This window comes from Harpia harpyja, chromosome 9 (assembly GCF_026419915.1).
Source record: "Harpia harpyja isolate bHarHar1 chromosome 9, bHarHar1 primary haplotype, whole genome shotgun sequence".
NCBI lineage: Eukaryota > Metazoa > Chordata > Aves > Accipitriformes > Accipitridae > Harpia > Harpia harpyja.
This window is the reverse complement of record NC_068948.1, coordinates 16,616,732-16,641,205: the sequence shown is the minus strand read 5'-3', so window position 1 is coordinate 16,641,205 and position 24,474 is coordinate 16,616,732. Positions and strand designations below refer to the sequence as shown.

General features: G+C 35.9%; 1 protein-coding gene across 5 annotated transcripts in view; it reads right to left on the bottom strand.

The window, feature by feature from the left end:
- Positions 1 to 334: 334 nt before the first annotated feature.
- Positions 335 to 24,474, bottom strand: part of ADCY7 (adenylate cyclase 7) — a 68,246-nt gene continuing 44,106 nt past the window's right edge. For 4 of the 5 annotated variants that reach the window (XM_052795390.1, XM_052795392.1, XM_052795391.1 and 1 more), the window contains 20 exons: positions 24,093 to 24,220; positions 23,684 to 23,842; positions 19,973 to 20,105; positions 18,472 to 18,657; positions 17,500 to 17,543; positions 16,586 to 16,666; positions 15,475 to 15,547; positions 14,585 to 14,682; positions 13,769 to 13,853; positions 11,978 to 12,115; positions 10,687 to 10,749; positions 10,049 to 10,087; positions 8,472 to 8,635; positions 7,130 to 7,211; positions 6,423 to 6,578; positions 5,544 to 5,690; positions 5,030 to 5,137; positions 4,102 to 4,216; positions 3,379 to 3,503; positions 335 to 3,264 (listed from right to left, as the gene is read on the bottom strand). In XM_052795390.1, the coding sequence (XP_052651350.1) occupies positions 3,118 to 3,264; positions 3,379 to 3,503; positions 4,102 to 4,216; positions 5,030 to 5,137; positions 5,544 to 5,690; positions 6,423 to 6,578; positions 7,130 to 7,211; positions 8,472 to 8,635; positions 10,049 to 10,087; positions 10,687 to 10,749; positions 11,978 to 12,115; positions 13,769 to 13,853; positions 14,585 to 14,682; positions 15,475 to 15,547; positions 16,586 to 16,666; positions 17,500 to 17,543; positions 18,472 to 18,657; positions 19,973 to 20,105; positions 23,684 to 23,842; positions 24,093 to 24,220 (2,271 nt within the window). In that variant the 3' untranslated portion in view covers positions 335 to 3,117. The remainder of the gene's footprint in view (positions 3,265 to 3,378; positions 3,504 to 4,101; positions 4,217 to 5,029; positions 5,138 to 5,543; positions 5,691 to 6,422; positions 6,579 to 7,129; positions 7,212 to 8,471; positions 8,636 to 10,048; positions 10,088 to 10,686; positions 10,750 to 11,977; positions 12,116 to 13,768; positions 13,854 to 14,584; positions 14,683 to 15,474; positions 15,548 to 16,585; positions 16,667 to 17,499; positions 17,544 to 18,471; positions 18,658 to 19,972; positions 20,106 to 23,683; positions 23,843 to 24,092; positions 24,221 to 24,474) is intronic. The other variant, XM_052795394.1, reaches the window with a different exon arrangement.

Below are 24,474 nucleotides of genomic sequence, written 5' to 3'. Positions count from 1 at the left end.
GTAAGTCATTTTCATGCTATAAGAGAAGACAAGATGCACAACAACCATGCCAGCCGAATCATTATTGACTCACTCTATAGTATCTCATTTCCCATCACTTACCTTTCATATAGTGCAGTAGGAGGCCGCAGATGACAGGAAACTGAGTATTGAAATTATTCCTTAGCTGTTGAACACAAGTATGTCACTCTACATATTTTCCGCTTAACACAAATTTTTTAAAAAATATAAATACCGAGTTTATGAGTAAACACAATCTCATTAACTCTATAAGGTTTAAGAAATATATCTCCTTTTTATGGGAATCTTCATCAAAATAACTACAAAACCAAAGAAGTTTCAGGAAGTTTTTTATTTAATGGTAAAAACAAAAGTTTGTTCTTTAAAATAGATTGCTAATTCAAGACGTTATTAGCTCTTTGAATTAGTTACAGTGCCATTTTTTCAGTTTAAGAAAACAATAATGCTGTAAGGAGGATTTTTCTTACAAGGTTACTTCCTCAATTTTAAATTTCACAGTTCGCTCACAAAAGGACTGCTGAAAACAATTATTTAAATACAGTTGCTTCTTCAGTTTAATTTTTTCTGTGGTTGAATATAGCTCTCATATTGTACAGTTCCAGTTCTGATGAGAAATCAGAAAGTCAAGTCATCCTCAGATACAACCTATTTTCCATGACACACGGTTTCTAACTTCTCCAAGTATGCCTTGCACAGTACACTGACATTGAGTGAGAGTGTAAGCGCATAATGGCCTTTTAAAACTGCAACAAAAACCTACTTCTTCCAGTTTGAAAGCTACAGCTCTTTATACCACTTCTGTAAATGAGGTTAAGTTGAAGTTACGCCCAAGCAAGTTACTAGCCTGACAGGCACTATAATGTAAACAAAAGCATTTCAAAATGCTGTTACAGACAGCGAATTTTCTTTCTTAGATAACTTACATCTACATTCTACTAGGGCTGTGAACAGAAACACTTCAGAGCCAGCTCTATCTATAGGCATAATGCACTTTTCAAAATATATTCATAAGGCAAATAGTCACTTTACCTAATATATGACATCAAAAACTGCTGAAAAGAGCCTTTGACACATGCGTGGTCCTTATAAAACAATAAATAAATAAAACAAATGCTTGCTGAGCATCTGTTACTACAAATATACAACATACAAGAGTAGCAAAAGCTGTTTGAAAGTTTATTCAACTACAACACTGACCTTATACTGACAAGACACCAAGTATGAAAATTCCTTCTTCGGCAGAGTCTGTACGTGAACCAGACAACCTCAAACTAAGGTTTCCTAATGTCCTATTTTCTGTTGGAGACTTACTACAAACACAGTTTGGCCTACCAAATTGACAAAGGCTATAAGCACAATTTTTAATCCTCAGTTGGACAATATTTAGATCTGTTCCAGTCTTGAAACATAGTCACTTCATCTTCTAAAGAAATTACACAGTAATTAGAAAGCGGCAGTGATGCATAGGACTGCTTGTTAAACACTTTTCCAGCATGGTTTAGTACTAAACCCAGAAATATTAGTAAATGCTGCTTTGTTTGTAGAAGAGTAAGGCTTAACAAAACAGATGTTGAACTCATTAATCACTGTGCTGTTCAGTCAGACTACATGTGGTATATCGGGGGGAGGGGAAAATCCATCCTTAGTTAATACATGTAATTGGGCACAAGATGTTAGCCTTACAAAATACGATCATCTCCGCCAACAGAAAACAGATTAAATTATTACAATAAGTAGAAAAATGCTAATTTAGAAATTAGCAAAAGCCATTAACAGCTTAAAAACTTTACAAACTAAACGAACTTAGAGCAAGTCCATTTCTGTGACCTTCTTACTAATGCTCTACATATACTTTCAGTATTGAGGCTCTGCTGAAACATTTCCATTATGAATATGTTTTTCCATACGTCCTCCTGTAACCTTAAAAACCAATTTGTTTCATAAACTGCATTGCCTTTAAAAGGTATATAAACCAGCCAGTGGCTTGTCAAATTGAACAAACAAGAATAGGAAAAAAAAACCCAAAACCCGTCTCAGGCGTGGTTCTGTTTATATAGTATCTGCTACTATTTCTAATACTGTCTTATTAGTTCTGTTCTTCAGTTTCCAAACAATTCAAACCAGATTATTTTTTCTTCCATAAGTGCCCTCAAGAATGCAGTCAGCGTGCAGAATTCCTGCCGGGTGTCAGCGATACAAGCTGTTATCAAAGCCTGTCTAACCAAGCACACAGGATAAACTGCAGGTGTGCAGTGCTCCGCAAGATCAGGTATATTTTTTGAAATTTAAAGCCAGAATTTTAAAGACATTCTCTTATGTGACTGTATAAAATGTGCTTGCAGATACTAAATACAGAGGCACAGAAATACGAAGGAGAACATGTAATATAATGTAAACACTCCAAACTAGATGAAAGTTATTTCTGAACAGCTGTTGGTCACAAAAACATTTGTGCACTACAAGGTACTACTATGGAGGAGGCAAAGATAATAAAGAAGTGATCCAATACTGTGCAATTAATTCTTTTTTTCCAAACGAGCTCAGCACAATTATCATATGATATATTTGAGTGTACTTGCGTTCCTCTTTCTGTTATTCAGCCATCTTCTGCTGCGAAGTCTGTTTAGCATTAAAAGCAGGATATGCAGTGCCCAGAGTATCATCTCACATGTCTGTGACAAATGCAATACAGTAAGCAGGTGTGCGTCAAAGAATGCAGCACTGGAATGTTTTAACGTGGTAATGAGTTCTACAGTGCATCCACATATGTTGTTACTGGAGCTGTTAAGACTCCCACAGTGCAGGTAAGGAAAGGAACTCACTGAAAATGCTTCATGGCAATTCCAGGTAAATCCTCAAATTATTTCAGGAAAATGTAGTCTTTTTCAGACTGGTGGTTACATGTCTTCTAGGAACTTTTCAAAACTTCTTTCAAGAAAAAAAAAAAAAAATCATTCTCTTATCTTGAGATGTACAAGAAATAGGAATAGTATATATATGTTTTTAGAATAAAGTCCTTCACATAAGGAGGGAAATTCTGAGTCTTCACAGAAGGGAGGCAGTTCTAAGTCTATTTCGATTAACTTCATCGTAGCCTCAGTTCAGTCCCATGCCTTGGAATTTGGCAGTCTCGGTGCAAACAAAGTAAGTCCTCAGTTCTCCCTTGCCTTTGACATTAATGAGCCCCCTACATTCACATGAATATCCCAACTCCTGTAGTATTTTACTCGTTTCTTCTGTGACCTTTGTGTGAAAACAATTAGAAACTCTTTTAATTCTTCTGATTATTCACATTTTTTTAAATTTCATAACCAATCAGAAATAATTTCTTAAACCTTCCAAGGCTGCTATGTTTACCTGGATTTTCCCAAGTTCCCCCGTACTCTCCATTCGGCTAGCAACATTAACAGTGTTGCCCCAAATATCATACTGAGGTTTCCGCGCTCCAATCACACCAGCAATCACAGGGCCATGATTTATCCCTTAGTATAAACAAAAGCATGTGTCATTACTGAAGTAGAAATTTATGATATCTACCTTCACTATTAGCCGTAAGTCATGAGCTTCAGGGAAAAAAAACACCAAAACTTAACCCTACAACACGTTCCTAGCAATCAGTATTACCATCATTCTATAAATATTAGTACTAAGGCTCAGGAGATGTGAAGTGACTCGTTCATTATAAAATGGGAAGTGCAAGAAAGAGCTCGGGCAAAGTTCATGCCAAAGAAAAATTCTTCCTTTTGTCCTTTTAATATATAGAAATAAACATTTGTATAATGATAACACTGTCTTTAGCCAAGGGTTAGTAACAGGGTACCTCCCTCTTCATCCGCACCTATAATTTTCTCCAAACTCATCCAGTTGCAGTCTTTGTATTGCTCCCTCCAGTGATTAGAAAAGCCCATCCATGAAGGATCCTGGCATATTTAAAAAGCTAGTCTAGACAACACTACCTTCAGCTATTCAGCATTTTATAATAATCCAAATGCAGCCCTCAGCAATTTACCTAACTCATCCTACCTCAATTTTAGTTTTTATGGACCTGCAGAGTTCACATTCTTCACAAACTGAACTTACCAATACGTAAGCGGAAATTGTTAAAGGAATGTCGGTTGATGCCATCCAGTTTACTCATCAAGGCAATTCCATATTCCACCATAATTCCAATGTGAGCATGCTGTCTTTCCTTATCCTATGCAATTCACACCACATATTGATGATCAAATTGCAACATAGAAGGCTGTGTCAGGCTACTATTCCAAACCAGTACTATTAGCGAATAAAGTATATATTTATAAGGATAAGAGCACTCATCCTTGTAGCTGTGCAGAATTGCATATTTCAACAAACGTTCCAAATGGATTTAAAAAAACACATTAAATTCAACTGGAATGGCTAGGAGGTGACAAGGATGATATGATTAAATTTTATAATGAATTTATGTCTGTCCTTTAGGATTCCAGATTTAATTTTACATGTTTTGTATATATTACATACATGCATCCTAATATCATACATGAACCTGCTATAGTGAAAGTAAGCCTGAGTACAGAAATTGGTTTTAATTCTTCTGGGTGACAAACAGTTTCAGATTCAGATCTAACGTGGCACTTGATGATTCTCTTTTTGTGCCAGTTCTCAGGTATCACAAAAAGCTTACTGTCCAGTTCTGAGATGGCCTTTTCTTTGGCAGCCATTCTTTGTCTTCCCTATTATTAGAGCTATTCTGTTATGCATCTAGAAATGTTAAGCTACTGGAATCAAAGATTAAAGATGTAAAAGTATGCTGAGGTTACAGACTTAATACCTGCTTAGGAAAAATATGGAACTAGGAGATAAATAGTGATTTCAACAGGAGACAATACCTTTTTATCATCTTTTTCCACATTTCAGAAAATCACTCTTGGTCATTTACTTTCTCTTTTTTATCACCTTACATTCTGTTACTCTGAAATGCACCTACGTACACACAAAATACTGAAGGCAGATTTCAGAGACGATGTACCTGGTTGTTCTCTTGGCCTGGCGTAACACTGAGACCAGCTGCTGCCATGTAAGTGCTTCCAATGGTTTTTATTTTCTCAACACCACTAAATTTAGGTTTCAACAACAGCTGTTTGAAGGGAAATAAAACAGAAACTTGAGACTTTAATACCATATTTCAGTGTCTACAATAAGCATTAAACATCTCTAGAAATACTATCAATCACATGAAGGTTAGGTAAGAAAGCACTGAGGATTAAGGTTCGCGGTTTTGCTCTACCTGCTCAAAGGAGAAATAAAATGCGGAAGTACTGAAATAAAGTACTGAAATTCAGGACTTTCAAACCATACTACTAATCCATTAGATGATGTAATTGAAAAACCCCATCAGATGGGAATATATCTTTCAAGATTGCAAGGCTGAACTCAGAATATTAGTTCAGCATAACAGCCTTCCCCCCCAGCCAAATGCTCACAGATCTAGTGAAACATTGTATTTTGCAGTAAATATCCGTTTTTGCCAGAAGCTTAATTACCTCATCAAAATCAGCAATGATTTCATTTAACAGCCGCAAGCATTCCAGGCCTTCTTTATTGACATCACATTCAGTGTAAAACACCTTAAAATCTGGTACCGATGCAAACATGACACAGACACAGTCATAAGATTGATGGTACCAGTCCTATAGGAAAACAATATATTCACACATTGTCATCAGTCACCTTGCACCACAGGTATTCAAAACTAGGATTATTGTTTTTAACCAGTAATCAAATTACAATTTTCCTCTGAAGTCAACTACATTACTTTACAGCATGCATCTCTTATTTTATCAGAAACATTAATGAAGTTGATTTGCCTAAAGAAAAGCTGAGATATCTATGTATCTTAGAGAGTCTCATCTATTCTGAACAGTGCCAGTCTTATGACACTTAACCATGGCTGTGAAATCAGCAATATTTATTCTGATGACATGCTGGCAGAGTAAGATGGATGTCTAAAAAAAAATTGATCGTTATCAATGAACTTCTCACTGAGGTTGTTACCAAGGAGATACTATCTGTTCCTCCACTAACTTCTTTAAAAAGAAGCCTATCTTCTCTGGTAAAATATGGTCTTTGGAAAGCAGTAAATCCTTTTTAAATATTTACCAACCTCAAACTGTGTCCTGAAGCTGAACTACCAGTTCTGAAAACAGATTTCAGAGACTGACACTAAAAGTTCACATTTTTTTGAGGCCATCCAGCTAGCAGATTCTTGTGTTTACAATGGTCCTGGGTTACAAACAAGAGGCAAAGAGTGCAGAACTTTATAGTCTTATGTGTGCTTGTTAGCATGAGGTTCTACATCACAGAAGTTCCGAATCACAGAAGTTCCAATTTACTGTCCTTCACATAGCAGAAATTAAACATACCTCATTTCGTTTTTCACCAATGAAATAGGCAGCAACGTGTGCTGGAAGTACATTTTCCAGCAAAAGCCTGTTAACGTTCTCCATGGTTTCAAACTGTTCATGTTCTTTTTTAAACTTATTCTTCCACAGACAATCCAGTCGACAGTAATAGTCAATCTGCAAAGGGACCAAATATGATAAATTAAATCAATATAATATCTCGCTGAAAAATATTAGTCAATTTATTCAAAAAGTGTAGTAGCAATAAAGTTTCTTCAAGGCCTTTTGAGCCTATATAGTTATGAAAAATGTGCTTTGAAAATGAAGGTCAGAAAAATATGAAACAGTCATTATAAATGAATGCCATTTGGGTACCATCAGGTGTATTTACCAAAATGACATTTTAATAACATGGTGATTAGTTTTATCTTGAATTACTGCTTTGATTTAGGATGAATACTGACATATAAATACAGATAGATGCAAATTGGAAGAATTTGAAAGTTCTGACTTCTGTAATGCAAACAGTATTGAAAAATATAAAAATGTTTCCACCCTTTCACAGTAAAAATTTTTGCATTATCTATAACTAAGTACAAGAATATTAAAAAAAAAATCAAAGTATATACTAATTTAGTGCACAATTTCAATGAACAATACTTTTGCATTTGATTTAAACCAACTTCCTGCAAGTAAAAGAACTAACCTATTGCTTTTTAAATACATACCTGTTTTGCAAGTAAAACTAGGGTTATGTAAAACAGAACCAGATATAAATTAGTCATTATCCTTGGCTCTTTGGTGAAAAGTCTGAAAACAAGAAAACAATACAGTGTCATCTGTATCCTTTAAGAAAATCCACATGATTAAGAGTTGGGGGAGGAATGGGAGGGGAGGGGAAGAAGAGCATAGCAGAAGAGGGTGTCTTTGATCAGACATATACCACCAATGCCGTTGTTCATTTGTGCCAGTGGCTGTCTGATTATAGGTCTTATCCTAATAACAAGAAAGGATTATCATTCAGTTCAGTACATGAACTGCGTTTCACATAATAACAAAATGGGTGTTGAAACCGTGTTAAGTAGCTATTGTAGTGAGATGTTCAAGTAAACATGGCTTTCTCTTGAAAGAGCCATCTTAATTTCTATTGCACTGAGTTGCAGCTTTCCTCCCCACACTGCCCCAACAAAAACACAGCCAACAAAATCTTGAAGTAGGAGAAGAAACTTTCTTACTTGTGGAAGGAAAGGTGATAACAAATAAAAACCTGAATTGCTAAAACAAAGACAGCCATTAAATCACACCTGTATATAGTTCCATACAAATCTGAGATGCCACTCATATTTCATAGTAAGATCACTCTGTCTTACCACATCTATTAATTTTCACAAATGCATCAAACTAAATTCTCATTATATGAATAGCCTGGGATTAAGAGGCTAAATTAAGTGCTGGTTTAGGCTTTTTTAAGCTGTGCTGACAGCCTCTGCAAAATAAATTTATTCTAATCTTCAGCTATGAGACTATGCTGAGAATCTGAGAAACAGACTTACAAATGAACAGTAAAACCCTTCCACATATGATTTCTCTTAAGTATTTTTATAGTTTCTTCAATTAAATCAGGTAAATTGCTGTTACTTTTCAAAATATGTGGAGTTAGTGAGGTAAGCAAAGAGTTCACTATCCTCTTGATTAGCAAGGTCTCACAAACACAGCTTGAGCATCAGACTTTTAGCAAGGCTTTTCTTCATAGTTTAACAGAAGATCAACCTTATTATGACATTAATATTCTAACCCCTAGTCTTTAATGTAAGCGAAGCTTTCAGAGATCTCAGAAGCCATATTACAGAATTTTTCAGAAAACACGCAGTTTCTTTAAACAAAGAAAAAAAAAAGAAAAAAAAAGGATGATATGGTCTAATATGATTTCCATGTCATTAACTTTGCAGAAAGGTTTGTAATATCTGACTTACATGATTTTGATATTTCGATATTTCAGTAAGCATACAAAAACCTAACACCTCCTTTAATGAAACATTATTGTCAATTAAAAGAAACTTTACACTGCACCTGGTACTGTTGCCATAGAAGCTCAAATTTTTATGCTGAAGGGTATTAAAAATGATGAGGTATACAGTCACAGCAATGGACAGGAGGAGAACTTTGAGTTCAAAGCTCATTTGAAGAAATACTGAGCAAGCAATGAATCCCAGTATGCAGCAGTAAGCATAATACTGTAAAAGAAGAATTTGAAGAGCGGTTGCATTATTCAGGCTTTATGCATAAGAGACTTTCAAACCATAGCAAATGCTCTAAGTTCACGATCATTGTAATTTAAATAGAAGAAATTACAACCACTTGCTAAATACACTTAAAACTTTATTTTTTATCGCACTAAAAGGCTGAATGTAATGCTTTTTTTAGTTTACTTTTTTGTTAAAGACAAAAAGATTTAAACAAAAGGCATCATACCAACATAAGCAGTGTCAGATAAAAACTGAAGAGTGTTGAGAATTTATCTTCTGAAGTCTATTAATTTAAGCAATTATTTATTTAAAGTTCAAGACTAACCTAAAGTAGGTTCATGGTCCAGTGAACAGGCTCTGAACCAGGAACTCCAGCATTCTGGTCCTATTTTTGACAGTGCTCCCCCTTTGTTAACCTTAAGCAGATACGATATTCCCATCTCCCCCACCTGTAACATGTAAAGACCATGACCTGTTCTCCAACCTTAGACACAGCTCCCTCATAAGAACTTTGATGCTAATAAGCATTATCAATCTAGGGCCATTATCCAACAGAATTACTGAAAAAAATCTCCCAGAGGAATCACAGTTCAGGCATGGTGTCCACGGTCAGCATGCAGCTGGGAGCATTAAAGCTGTCAGGGCGTACAAAGTGCATTATGCAGACAGGATTGCTCCCTGCAAGCACAGGTAGAAGATGCTGAGCTAGCATATTTTAGTCTACAAACAACTCCAAAATTACCACAGCTTCTGCTCCTCAAGAGTTGATTTCTCTTTATGTACAAAGCACAGTTTTTCACCCATAATAGCACAGACCTACCACAGATCTGGGAGATTCTTAGCTAAACAGTTAATGTTTCTGCTGAAGTGAATGAAACCAGAACAATTTATGGGGCAACTCAGGATCAGAGCCTGTATAGTAATGTATTATACCAACTCTGTCATCCTAAAGGCATTGAGTCTAACCTCAAAAAGGTAACAAACACTCACAGTTACAACCCTGAAGCCAAACCTCTGAAAAAGAAACCACTATGTAGAGAACACTGACACAGGTCAGTTGGCTATTTAAGCCCTTTCACTCTACCAAGATACTTTACTGGGACACTTGCAAGTACAGCTCTCATCTCTCAGACTTGAACATAATCATCATCCTATTCTACTGGTTTTTTCTCAAAGTTTTAGAGCTAATTTTAAGTCTGAAATTTAAAAAAAAAAATCCAAAACCATACTTTATTCAGCACAGCAACAGTAGCTGAAACATCTTGCTTTCATGAAGAACTTCTCTGCTGTCAGATACCTAAAAAAGCCATGTTTCATACAGCAACAGAACCTGCCAGTTGTCAGTAATGTATAGAATATTCAAAGGTCTGGGTTTTAAAGTAACATGTATTCACTACTTACAGTTTCCTCAACGCAGGACTGAGTTGTGTTTCCAAAAGGCTGATTTAGAGACATGCAAGAGCAGAAAATTACCAGATGAGTACAATGTGTATTATATATTTGTAACTTATCATTTGTCGTAAGGACTTGAAAGAAAGAGTCCTCACACAACCTGCTGCGCGTTGTTCAAAAACATGTCCGTCATCTAAAGGGGCGGCCAGGTGACAAAAGGAGCGTCCCAAACATTTGGATTATCTCAAAATAGAATGCTACTTTGGAATTAAAAGATAAAAATGAAACCCTCAGAAATAATCCTTTTGTGTCACTGGTAAGTGCTGAATCTATCGTTATAGAAATGCTAGAGAACACCTTTCAAAGGTGCTGTGTAACCAAAATAAGCCAAGACTTCAGCTTCATCCATGAGTACTCCAGACTTTTGAAAATCCCTAAAAGACGCACAGTAAAGCCATAGCTGATGATAGAAAATACCCCTAGAACTGCCTTGTGGCAGGAGTAAATCTTTGTGTTCAATGATTTAAAAATTCTATCTTTATAAAAAGATGAGAAGATAGCAAAATGCTGCCATCCATCTATATTATACACACCATCCAAGACTCATTTCATTTTAATCTTAGAAATTAAGACAGTACTCTACTCACATAGGTGGCAGCACACAGGTCATTTGATCCAGTAAAGTTTGCAGGTTTGTTCTTTTCAGTAGTCTGATTTATTAGGGGGGAAAAAAACCAAAAACAAACAACAAAAAAAAAACAACAAAACCACCACACAAACTTGTTAGCAGGCAGTCACTAATTTTAAAGTTTTTTTCTCCATATACTATACAATGAGACCTGATCTGGTTGCCCTTTCAGTGTTACTGCAATATAAATGCTGAACTATAATGATATCCCATATAGTTTTATTAAACATATATGCACACACAAGGGGCAAGAAGGTTAAAATTGCCAAGTATTTACTTACTGATTTTTTAATTCAGGGTAAAGTTTCACATTATGGCTATGCTAATCTAACAGCTAACTGGCACAAACATGTGGTTCTGTCTCACCCCCCAGTTTCACAGCTGCTGTTCCTGTTTTCTTTTAGGCTGTCTCTGGTGGTGTTCACATGACACCACTGTGATTCAATTCAAGGACCCAAGCCAGCAGAAAAACAAACCTACAAAAGAAAATTAAGCATTTTCTGCAGTATAGCTTTCAGAATAAACTCCCCATGGAATCAGAAGAATGGCAGACCGAGCACATGGGATCAGGAGGACATCACTTTTAGTAGCTAGCTATCAGATAGGTTTAATTGTTAACATGGTATGTCACGTAAAGCTTGTTTAAAAAAAAGACACAATAGAGTGGTCTTGAGCATGAGGTTACTGCAAAGGTTTGTTTTTTAAATGTATGTACCCCAGGTGCAATATGATACTCAAACTAAAGTTAAAAGACTGACTCCATCTGCATCTTAGTCTAGCAGTAACTACCCATAATGTCTTTGGTTTTAAAAGAGTGCCAAGCTGTACTCTTCCCTCTCTCATCTGCATTATTACTAGCTAGTGCAAATAGCACAGTAAACTACTTAAAACTGCTATCCACTGCAGCCAAACACTTAAACCCACATTAAAAAAAAAAAGGAAGACAATCTTAGTGATCATGGTTATAATCAATAGTAACTATAAATGTCATCTTGAAAGCAAGAAAAGGTGATGTAAACTAGAACTCAAATCTATCATATGTACTTTTAGTTCTACAAACTGGGAGGTTTTACTTTTAATGCTTTTACATGGTATTGTGCATTATCTTTGTGTAAATCAACTCATGCTGCAAATCAGACATTGGAAAAAAGCAGCAAAAAGCAAGGTACATGATGAAAAGAATACAGGAAGTTACTTAAACTGTGGATGTTACAGTAAGTCCACAGAATAAAGATAATGCGATTACTTACCAAATTAAAAATGGCTATAATCAGCAAGGCACCTATAGTGATGACTGCTAAAGGAAGCCTAAGTAAAGGCATTGTTTCCACCTTTTCTGAGATAGCGCAAAGATGGTGCAGGAAAGGCCACTGTTCTGAGCAGCACTTCTGTAAGCAAAATTGGTTTGTTTCAGTAACTTGGATAATATTTTGATACATGGGAAGAAGTATTTCTAAATAGAAAATACTTTTTCTCTGCAGGAGAGTGTCAAGAGCCTTCACTGGAATCCTAATTTAGAACTCTGAATCTAGTCATTCAGATTAAATGCCCAACGCCTTTCCACAACTGAAAATGGAGCTAATGCTTCCTTATTTCAAAGAGGCCGGGTGCTAAAATATTCTGAATTTCTGCTTTAAAAATACAAAATTATGATCTAGTTGAAAGTTCTAGGGAAATATTACTAAGAATATAGTCGTAATCTATGTTGTATTTTTTAATTTTGGAGCTATAATGTTATATTTGGAACTACATTTTCAGATGACTAAATTGAAACCAATGATAGACAGTCTCTTTTCTTGCCATCCTAATATCCTCCATTTGTTGCTACAGCAAAAAACATCTAGTAAAGCATATATTTTTAATGATTACAAGCATTATTCAAGGATGCTATACCAAAACACTCCTGGTGTAAAACTCAAGTCTGATGCAGTTGCAATCTTGGAATCGTCTTTTCCTTTTCTTTTCTCCATGTATTTTTACATGTGTAGTAACCATACGTGCATACATATACACACTCCCCCCCTCCATAGACATACATATACACACACACATATACATAAAAATCCATCCACTCATAAACACCATACATACATAAAATCCATACATGCTATCTAACTGTACTTTTAAATGAATCATAAAATTTATCCCATGTACGGAGTGCAATTTATTTATTTTTTTTCTTTCCCCTTTACACAACTTGAACCTGGGTCTATAAGAGACAGTTTCTTTCTGTGGCAGTTTTCCTGGGAGATCACCATCACCCCTCTGGAATAAGATGATGGTGGTATGTTCCCAAGAGAACTTCAGAATTCCCTCTCACCCTTGGTCTAGCACAACATAGATTTGATGAGTGCAAGGAACTCTTTAGAATTCTTTCCCTCTCCCACCCCTGCCTCCAAATAGTTCTTGGACTGCAGAAGGATTTTTTTATTTTGTGTTGTTGAACTCTATGTCACTATGGCCTGTCTCTATGTCACTATACGTTTTTAAACAGTAACTGCATACATTTAATAATGCAAAGAAAAAGGAACTACAAATGCAAAGTGTCCTAATTGATGTAATGATGAATTTGGAATTCTAACAACTAGGAAATTGTTGCCAGTAAATTATTCATATGTTTGTAATTTTCATGGGACTATAAATTATTATGAAAACTAATCTTGCATTCAAACTTTTTTTGATTTTAATATTGTTTCCAGTATAGAAAATATCAAGATTTACAACCAAAAAATTACTATTAAGGACAAACATAAGCATAAAAATAAATTTTAAAAACCCGACCCCACCCAGCAAGTGTTAATATCTTCCTCCTGCCTCGTACAGATCTATTCTAGCACCCAAATAATTCTGAATTACAGTGAGAATTTTCAGACGTGAAAATCTGTTTCAGGCAATGAAATCTTCTGGTAACCTGAGATTCAAGGCTCCTGTAACTCCTATTGAAATTAACAACTTAATTCATTACCCCAAAAGATAGACCAAGTTGCCGAATTACATCCATCCACTTTTGAAAACAGGAAACATTTTTTTAATAAACTTACCATACATTTCTCAGCAAAGCACACAAACAAAATAAGTACAATGATGACTGCAACAATGCCAAAGGAAATTCCTAGTTTTGCAGTTCTAAACAGAAGAGAAAGCATTAAACAAACCAGTGTTAAACAAAAAAATTTTTCAAACCACAATTCAGACTAATGCTTGCTAACAGTGTTTCTCTAAATTTAAATAGAATTTTTCTTCTAATAGCACTGAATGACCATAACATTGCACAGGTTATTGTTGCTCTGTTGCACAAATACTACTTTAAGATACTCTACTCCTCTCACTGACAGCCTGAACCACTACCCCATGCATAAACCACATGGAAACTGCACTGCAACAGCCACAAAAAAACAAATATGCCATAAACTTCAGAATCATCAAACATCTGCTTTCTTGGAGGTATGAGAAGCAGCTGAAAGTTCTCTCCTTGCATCTCTACAGACAAAAGGATCACTGAGCACATTTTAACCAGCTAATCCCGTTTTTCTATTGCTTACTCACTCAATGTGCTTACAGCCAACTATTCTTACAAAATAGTTTTTCTCACATAACTGATCATCTCCCTGTGTGTACTAAGCAAACACAATGTTAAAAAAATATTTCTATTTTATTTTCATATTAATATCTGGGCTCTTACACCAACAACATGAATACACTCCTTTATTAAGGGGTAAATTAGTCCTAAGAGGTGTATGTTTCTTAAATGTAAACCCTCAGGAACTCCAAAAGACTTGAAAAAGTTTCATGCACGTGAGTTTCACTTTAGCTATTGGTTAATTAGAATTACCAGTTATTAAAATACTGACACTTACTTTGGCATTATAAACATCTGTATCAGAAATATACAGAGGAACACAAAACTGGCACATGCGAAGTAACTCTTCAGTTTTAGGATAGGAATGGTGCGATACTGAAACACAGATGATAATAAAACTTAAGGATACTTACAGGTTTTTAAAAACTGTATTACATTTTTGTGATTACATATATATGCAAATTTATACTGCACTATTAAAAATATACATAGAACTAAAAGAGAACAAAAGAAAACCACCAAATAAAATTCACTTGAACATCTATCAACAAAACCAGCCCAATCCAAAGGATAATTTCAAACCTAGAGGGAAATCCCCCAAGTTTGTAAATCAGCACTTCACAGATGCATGTAATCAAAATCCTCATAAAAAAGGATATACGCAGAAGTAAACCTAAAACACATATGTACACACACACCAGCAACTACATACAATACACCACAGCACAGTAAATTAAAGAACAGTTATTCAAACAGAAAAAGTACACTGCACCTAACAACAACAGTATTATACTTGCAATGAAACAACCACAGAAAGCAAAGTATTTTTGTTATGGATGCAGAAATATATATATTTTTTTTTAAGTATCATTACTTTTGAGAGAAGTTCTTCGTATATTAAAGCTGCCAAACTCCTACTAACTCCCTTATGGCAAGAATTTAACCACAGATTAGAGACAATCTCCTTTAATCTACAAAATTAGCATTATTAAGGAAGAATGACCTACTCAAACGAATGAGATCTGCTTTTCATTAGTTACCGAAAACCTCTTCAGGTGTGCAGTCACCTCCAGAATCCAGTTTCAGAATGAACAGTTTCAGATACATTCTTATGCTGCTCTGAAGTGTAAATCAAAGACCAAAAAGGATTATTTTGCTCTTACCAACCTCTTTTTCAAGACCAGGTTCTGCAAAGATCAGTGAAAATCCACAGAAGTCATCTGATTTGCCACACCATGGACTGCATTTAAAGAGACACGTTACAAAATGTACAGAACAGGCCAAGGAGAGTATGCAGAAGCATCATTGTAGTTGAGACTCCACAGTATGCAGGGTGAGAGTGCCACCATTTTACAGACATTTTACAGTTCTGCAAGGTCTTTATGTTTCATAGCATAACACATGAGCAGTTACATTTTTACTTAGCTGACAGGCAGATCCAGAACACTCTCACAGACAGCAGCGTCTGCCAGTTACATGCAAAATGTAACCCCAGACCTTCCCTGAGGTTTGCAAATAGGAAAGTATAATAGCAGATGTTAGAGACAGCCGACAGCCTCCAAAAACTTCCCCTAAATAGTATCAGGCCCCTATTGGGAATAGCTGAGGTACAGTGGTAACAGCCTTGCTATAACTTAAATGAAAGAAAGAGTTTTTCTTCTCAAATTCACTGTTTTACATTTGATAGGAATTTAAATATTGTATCTTAAATAAATTTTAAAAAATTCACAACATTGCCTGTGTTTGTCTGCTTTTAAATGCGACTATATTGCCAAATGCACCACCTTCTACTGATAGACCATTTACCTTCAGTGAACCAAACACTAAAGCAATTTTATTATTACCCCCGAGACTGTGTTTTGACTTTATACATAGGCTTTGTTCGGGACTGCACCCCATTTCCTGACACTTCTTATTTTAATAAACAGAACACAAACATTAACCTCCTATCCCATCCTACATGGCAGTTTGGCTCATTACTTTGGACAGTCATAAGAAACAAAGAAATAATTTTGCTATTTCATAGTACTATACCATATTGAACAGCTAGACTAACCATTGGCTTTTTGCTAAAATAATACAGTAATACTCTTATTATTTTCAAATTAAAACCAAAAAGGAACTAAAGTAAGTAAAAAACAAAGACCAAAAAAAAAGGCAAGACAAAAATCCTAGTAACTTTCCATTTTTGGGAAGTAAATTTTATATCTAGACTTAAAATTGAGAATGCAGATTATACTCAAAGAACAGATGAAGAAGAAAATAAAATACTGCATACTTAGTTGAACTGAGGCCCTCAATGGTTGACATCATTTCATCATAAATATCTTCCTCTATCCTTCCCTTCTGAGATGAATTTCTGAGAACGAAATGAAGTCCATGTCCCAAATGCTATTGAGAAGCAATTAATGGCTACAGAGGACCATACTTTCTCGGTACACAAGTGGGGTAAGCTACCAGGGAAAAGGTAAACAAGAACGCTCCAAACTGATAAACACAAATATTCATAAGCACTTTACTAAGCATTTCTCTAGTTACTCAAATCATGCATTTTTCAAGACAATATTTGGATAAACTAACAATGTTTCACAAGTGAAAATCATCTACTTAGTTAACTCGGTGATACAGGTACCATATCGTAAGCATTTCTACACGTAGTGCCAATTTTTTATTACACTACAATGGCATACATTAATACTACTAACCAAAGACATATCTTGCAAAAATATAATATATATTTACTTATAATATTATGTTAAACTGTATTTATTTTGTACTATAATATTTACAAACAAATCTAGCATCTATGAGTAAGAAAACTAAAAGCTGAGGTAGCACAAGCAGTTACAATATATATTGTATACAATATATGAGGTGTTTTGATTTGTTTTCCACTGCTCTTTAGGTCTCTTACTTCCCTACTCCCTTCCATCCTGCTACAGCCCATAAAACAGTATGCAACCTGAATGACTGAGAGGACTGGGGGGGCAAGCTCCTTTTAGAATCTGCTAACAATAACAAAACGTGAATTGAGAAGTCTTTTAAAGGCCAAAGATTTAGCTTAACCTTTCAAATGCAGGAATACCATACATACAGTGATTAATCAACCAAAAGATCACATGCTTACAGTACACTGAACTGCAAGAAGAGCACAGGATCATGTATTTTAAAAAAAGAAAGTACTTGACAAACCTATCAGAAGTTCTCTGGTGCCCAGTAGAACACAAAGGTATTTCCTAAATCATAGAAGGAATTAAGAAAAAGTTACACAATCAGTAAATGGCAAACAACTATTGAAAATAAACTTCAGGAAGCTGCCAAAAACATTTTTATTCACAAATAACAATCAAGAACCATTCTTAAATAGAAAAGCTTATCAAAATTAACCCTTTCCAGCAATGTTTTCTGCTTTAACGAGTGTTTTCTGAACAAAAAAATTGTTAGAAAATAATCCAACAGATCTTCCCTCTTAGTTTTCTCCACACACTGAAATAACTAACATCAGCAGAGGCAAGTAGACTGGAAACTGCTTCCACAAACCTGAATGGACGGATACTTAATTTAAAATTTACTACAGCTATCTGTCCACAGAGAGTAGTACAGCCTTGCTGCATCTCCAGGAGCAGAGCTAAAAGCATGCACATCTCCTCCTTTCAGTTTTCAGGAAGGGCAGAGGGAAGGAAAAAAGAGTTTTCTTAAATTTTAAAATCTTAAAAATCTTAAGAATTCTTATTCTTAAAAATTCTTTACTGATAAAATCCTGTTGCAGGCAGAGCATGTGGAGGGACTGTTTATTTTCCATACATTTTAAGTAAATGTTGAGTGCGTCTGGAGTCTGGGATAAATTATCTTTTTTCCAAAGACACATGTAGTGAGCAGGACCCCAAGATGGAAGAATGTCAGGAAAAAAAAGATCGTTTCAAAGTTTTACTTTGAAGGCTTACTATGAGTATAGCATGCTAGAGATTGGCAGAGTTTGAATACTGTTAAGGTCTGACAGAAATAATTGTTGACAGATACCTTCTTAGTTCTGTGTACACATTTAACACCAAGAGTAATAGCAGAAATTCAGCCCCCAAAACCATGTCAGATTTCGAGTTTCACACCATAGACATGAGGAGCAGTTTGCAATTGTAGGATGACAATCACTACTTCAAACCTCACCTTTCTTCGCCTTCCTTGTGAACTTGAAGAGTCACTGCTCACACTTTCCCTGTGGTTCAGGTGGGCAAAGGGCCTGGCTGCTCCCCAGGACTCTAAATAACGTGTCATCCGAACAGATGCTCGCATTTTCAGCCCATCATTAACTCTTGTTTTAGGGAGATGATTATTTGATACGCATTGTTTGGACTAACAGAAAAAACACACTCATTTAGAAAACAGAAAATTATACAAATTACAAATAAATGAAGCTCTGTGTATTTGAGTAGTTTAGGACTATACAATCGAGCTATTTAGTAGGACTCTAAACACCTATCAGCAATGTGTCAGCCAACCTCGATTCCTTTATTTAATTAATGTGACGTAAAGCAAATCATGACATAATGAATTTGCTTCAGCTCTCTTTACAAGCCTTCGCTTGTAACACTGCAACATTCAAACTTCCTGGTTTATTTACAGTGATGCGAGAGATTGCAGAATCTTATGAATAGACACAATTTCCTTACAGTCAGCACAACAGCAGGGGAAAAAAGATTCCCAATTCCTGAGCTAGGGTGTATCAAAACAGTGGTTAGGAGAAGATCCCACAAATTACAGACTCGAAATTAGATTATATCCCTACATCACAGGTGAAGAGTCAGGCAGTATATACAGGGTATACAGCAATACCCTTGTGGGTCTATAAGGAAGCTAAAACTACAGAATAAACCAATACATCAATGACTGGTTATTCTCTAACATTTCACAGCTATCTTCAAGTGAGCAGGGACCACTTTAATAGACTTAGATACTCATTCTGAGAATAAGTGCTGTGTACCTGTAGGGGGGATTATGTATTTATGAATATATAAAACATGCAACAAAGATAAGATTGACTTCTTGCTAATTAAAAGTGGCTCTATACTGTTTCTTCCTGTAAAGATCCTGAAGGAAAGTAGTCTGTCATTTTCATTCTTTTTTCTCTTGCAATATTTCACTCATCAACCACAAGCTGATTCAAAATAGCAATACTCCAGGTGTTTGCAGTTACCAGGCTCTAAAAGGGCAATCAACAGTTGCTAACATTACACCTTGAAAAGAAGGTGAATCTCACATTTAAGATAGTGAGGAAGAAGATGTCAGAAGCTATTTTACAGGGAATATTTTATCTGAAAGTGGCCACACAGTACAGGTATTCTTTCATTACTTCATCCCACCTTTTGACCTGGATTTGTGAGAGACACACTTCATGCAAATACATAGTCAAATATGTATTTTTTTACTCTAAGTGGACCACATATGAGGTTTCAGCATATCACTTATTACCTTCAAGCTAATAGACATGTCATAAAACAGTAGGACATGCTTTCAGATCTGAGGTCCCAAATCCAAGCTACTCAGATGACTCGCACCATGCTTTAATTCTGTTCCTGAATTAAAAAGGTGTATGCACCACAAGCACCTATGTACTTAAAATGTATGTCTATATTTGAATAAATATACATGTTTAAAAACATATACATACCCTTGGATCAACCACTAAGTAGGTTTTGATATTCATGGATTCGAGGTAAGGATCCCTCAGGTGTCCATTCCCTTCTTCTACTTCATAAGCTTTGCCTAGGTGATTTAATGTTGCTTCAGTGATGTGTACACGGCTGAGAAGGGGAGAAAGAACAAGAGACCCAAACACTTACAGAAAGGTCACATTAAGCATTTCATTTACATTTCAATGGCCACAGTTGACATTTCTGCTTTTCAGCCATCTTGTGCTTTGGCAGCCAAATGCAGAATCCTGCCAGTACTTAAAACCATATTCGCAATCCTTTACTGCAGTTCTTCATCGCACATCTTTCATAGCAAGTATGCTAAAAACCACTTCCCAGAATGAGATAGTATCAGTATAAAATTAAATTGACATAAGCAGAGACATATAAGAAACAAGAAGAAATGTGATCAGAGGAGGTCTGACAGACAAGACAGACTCACAGGCAGGTTGTTTCAGATGGCAAGAGCTGCAGGGAAAGCTCAGAAACATAACACAAGTGAGGATTGTCTTATGCTAGAAATGCATGAGGAGGGGAGGAGATGGTTACAAAGTCTGGAAAAAAAAGCTGGAAAAGGTTTTTTTGGTCAGCTAGGAGGGTAATTCTGAAAATTGTCTTTTGTGATTGAAACAATCAGAAGAGAGCATAACACAGCAACACACTTCTAAGGGGAGCAGCTAGTATTTTTCTGTACCCATTCACAGTTTCCCTTAAATTTTATTTAGTTCAGTATCCCAAATCATGTATTTCTATATAAATTATGAGTAATATCTTTGCATAGAATTTCTCAACAGGAGGCTTGAGTGTGTTCATAAAATAGCATTTCTTTTCTTATATTCTACTTTGTCATTGTTCATCTTCCCACAGATTTTCTCACTTTTCTTTGGCTTGGAGGGGTTAAACACTGTGCTGTCGGTCCTAAAACCCCTCAGCACAGAGCTGGTAATAGAACATTTCCAGAATGGAAGCTGACAGTGTGCAGCACTCCTGTCTAACTACAGAGAGCAAGGGGATCACTATCCCATCCTCCTCTACTTTGTTATGCTGCACGTAGGTTTGCCTGAAGATAATTTAGCCAAGACCTGGAGACCACTGCCTGTGGCTTCCCACAAGGAAATATAAAAAATTCCTCAATCTTTTTGGAGCCAAAAGGTAAGAGTTTTGGAATACAGAGGATGCATGTTTTTCATTGTTTATTGGTAATTTTCTCAAAAAAATGTTTTTTTAATTGTTACCTTGATTATGCCGTTTTGCAATCGAGGCGAACCTTCAAATCTGAAATTTTAAAGCTTGCTCTAAAGCATCGTTTTCTCCCATAGGGACTGAGGCATACCGGGTGATGTCTGTATTAACTCAGCCTTAAAACACAGTCATATACTGCAGCAAATTTTCTGTGTTTTTCCATTTATCTCAAAAGACAGTATATTTGTTCATCATCCACTACTTTCCATTTTACCAAGCTTCCTCTCTCCTCTTCCCCAAATCAAACACTGCGGTAGTATATTTCAGATCTTACTGCAAACTTCTTTCTATTTAAATTACTGTGCTGATGATTTCTCAGCAGTTACTAATGCTTACTGGATTCCAGGATCAGCACATAACCAAAAGCTGCTACCGCTAAAGTGGCCTCTCAAAGGCAAGCTGTAACATGCATTCTTGCACTTACCATGATAGTACAGAATACCTAACATACTGCACTCAATTTCCTATGCTAACAGACCTGAGAATAACATATTCTGATCTTTCAGGCATACACATATTACAGACAATTGGTCATAAATGCATTTTTAATTTTGGTTTTATGCTAGTCCTTTCTTCTTTAATAGTGTATTACATTGTTATGAATGCAAATAATTTTTAAAATCAGAAAGATGAACAAGGATACTCTGTCAATGGAAATAAAATATTTATAAAGCTAGAAGTTTTCCTGCATCCTTTCAAAAGTCTTTAGAACTCCTTCATTTACAGAAACCCAAAATATATATACTTCCTATTTTAAATGAAAACCTCAAACTGCTCTTAACAACTAAACTTCTGCTTCCAAAGGAGCAGGACTAGCTCACATTGGAATGGGGAATCCCAGACACATTATTTTTCTGCAGAGCAGAAAACAAATACAACATCCGCATAACAAATAGAAACCCTTCCTCCCTGTGAGGCTCAGTCTTCCACAAGAGGAAGGTTTCCTCTGGCTAGTTTTGAAACACATGATTAAGCAAGTGCTAGGCATGTATAGATAGGAAGTATTAAGTGTAATGTTTCTGAATCAGCATGCCAATGTAAACCAGCTTTATTCTTTAACAGATTATCACACTTAAGCATGAAGAACGTAATGGAATAATCAAAATTTTCAAGATTAGGCAATGGTTCTAAACGTGACTAAGAAAAGTACGTTTTCGTGCCATACTCAGAGCCACGTTGCTTGCTTTAGCAACAAAAGAAACTTTACAACTGTATTCTTGTTTAATCACAGAGTCAACACACTAAAACACTCAACCTGGATGGTATTGCAACTGTTAACCAAGGTCCAATTAGTTTTCTTTCTGTTTCGGTCACCAATGCAAGAAAATAACTTGATATTCATATCTCCTTATCACTTTGCAGAAATTAATTTGTTAAGTTACAAGCATATACTTAAAAGCTGTCTGAGGCACAGAGATAATAAGAATCCCTATAATGTCACTGGTTAGAATCACTTTCCAAAAGAAACCAATACCTTAATGCTTAAACATACTCCTACATGAATGCCATTCAATTAATAAGTACTAATTTGCACAGACTACCAAGAACCTACAAAATCATGGTCTCATTTGGGAATGGAAAAAGAGAAAATCTTAATATGGTCTTTTTTGGTGCAGACTACAAAAAAAGTTTCTTAGATGAATTCTTATCCCCAGGTTCAACTTAGAAAATAGGATAAAAAGAGTATACTTTCCCAAATGAGGAAAATATAAAATGCCAGTGTTTTTAAAAAACATTTATATTTGTCCTTTTCAATGACCATCTTAAAAAGGGCAGCATGAATATCAACCTCAGACACAATCCTCTGCGCTGCTGAGCAACATATGGCAAGTTACATTACTGTTGATGCCTCGGCTCTTCTACTCAGGACCACTCACTTTCCTTCTTGTTCTGCCCATGACAAATGCTACACAGAGAGAATATGCAATAACCAACAGCTCCAAACTCTCCTTGCTTGGGTGCTCCTCATCAGGCTGCATTTTAATTTCTGAGTTATTTGTGGTTTGGGGGGGGGAGGGTGGTAAATATAGAGCTAATATAAATCAAGTGGGACTGACCAATATATTGACAGAAACACTAGGTAAATATGCAGCTTTCCCTTGTTGACATAAGTAGCGTATCTATTCTTTAGCTAAACTTACAAATACAGTATCATCCCTGTGTGCAACATGAATTAACTAAGTCAACATAATGCATTGCTCAAGACGCACAAGTTTCTCCAATGAAGGGAAGGTCAAGAAGCAGTCACTTGCCTAAGAATAGAAACTGAAAACAAAATCAGAAAATATTAACATTTTACACCTCTGGTAAGTACACATTTGTCCTATTGTCATCATCCCATTATGAGGATTTGTGTCATGGCACAGTTACAAATTCCAGAGTCATAAACCAGGGTTATGAAAACCATGATGACAGAATGAATCAGCACCAAAAGGGAAGATCCTCACCCAGGTACGCCCGCGGACTCCATGCGGTTTGCTAAGGACACGTCGTGTGACCAGACGTCATACTGCCACTTCCGGAGGCCGATCACACCGCACAGCACATTCCCAGAATGAATACCAACCCTCATGTTGATATCCACTCCTGTGGCTTCTCTCACCTGCCTATAGAGGGAGGAAGGTATTAGAGCGTAAGTTACACTTTTGATTTTCTCTTCTCCTCCTGGAGATCTGGTAAGGCTTAGCCTCATTATACAGTTAATGCAAAGACAAGAGACAAACTTAGGACACAATGCATAACTACCCAACTACAGCTAATAAATACACTTTGAATGTTGACAAGAAAACTAAGAATGACTTTGTTCAATATCTTCATAGCCTCGATACATTAGAAAGTCTTCTGTGCTATACTTACTTTATTGCTTCACACATGTCGAGTCCCATTTTAACACAGTTCCTGGCATGAACCGGTAAGGACACAGGTAAGCCTGAGACACAGTAGTAACAGTCTCCCAGGATTTTTATTCTCATGCATTCATTCTCCTGTGAAATTATGGTAAACATATTTAACAGGAAAAAATGAACTGCAAGTAGGCTAATGACACCAAAACTAGGACTTGTCTATATCGTTTTGAGAAAGTCAGGCTTCATTAAATCCTTGTTGAAGCAGAGCTTACTTCTCTTTTCCCTCATCCAAATGCCTGGACATTGCTCACTGGAGGGTAACAGAAATGACCACTTCAAGCATTTCTGAAATAAAATCATCTTACTAGTTTCTGACTTTATTCTTGGAACTG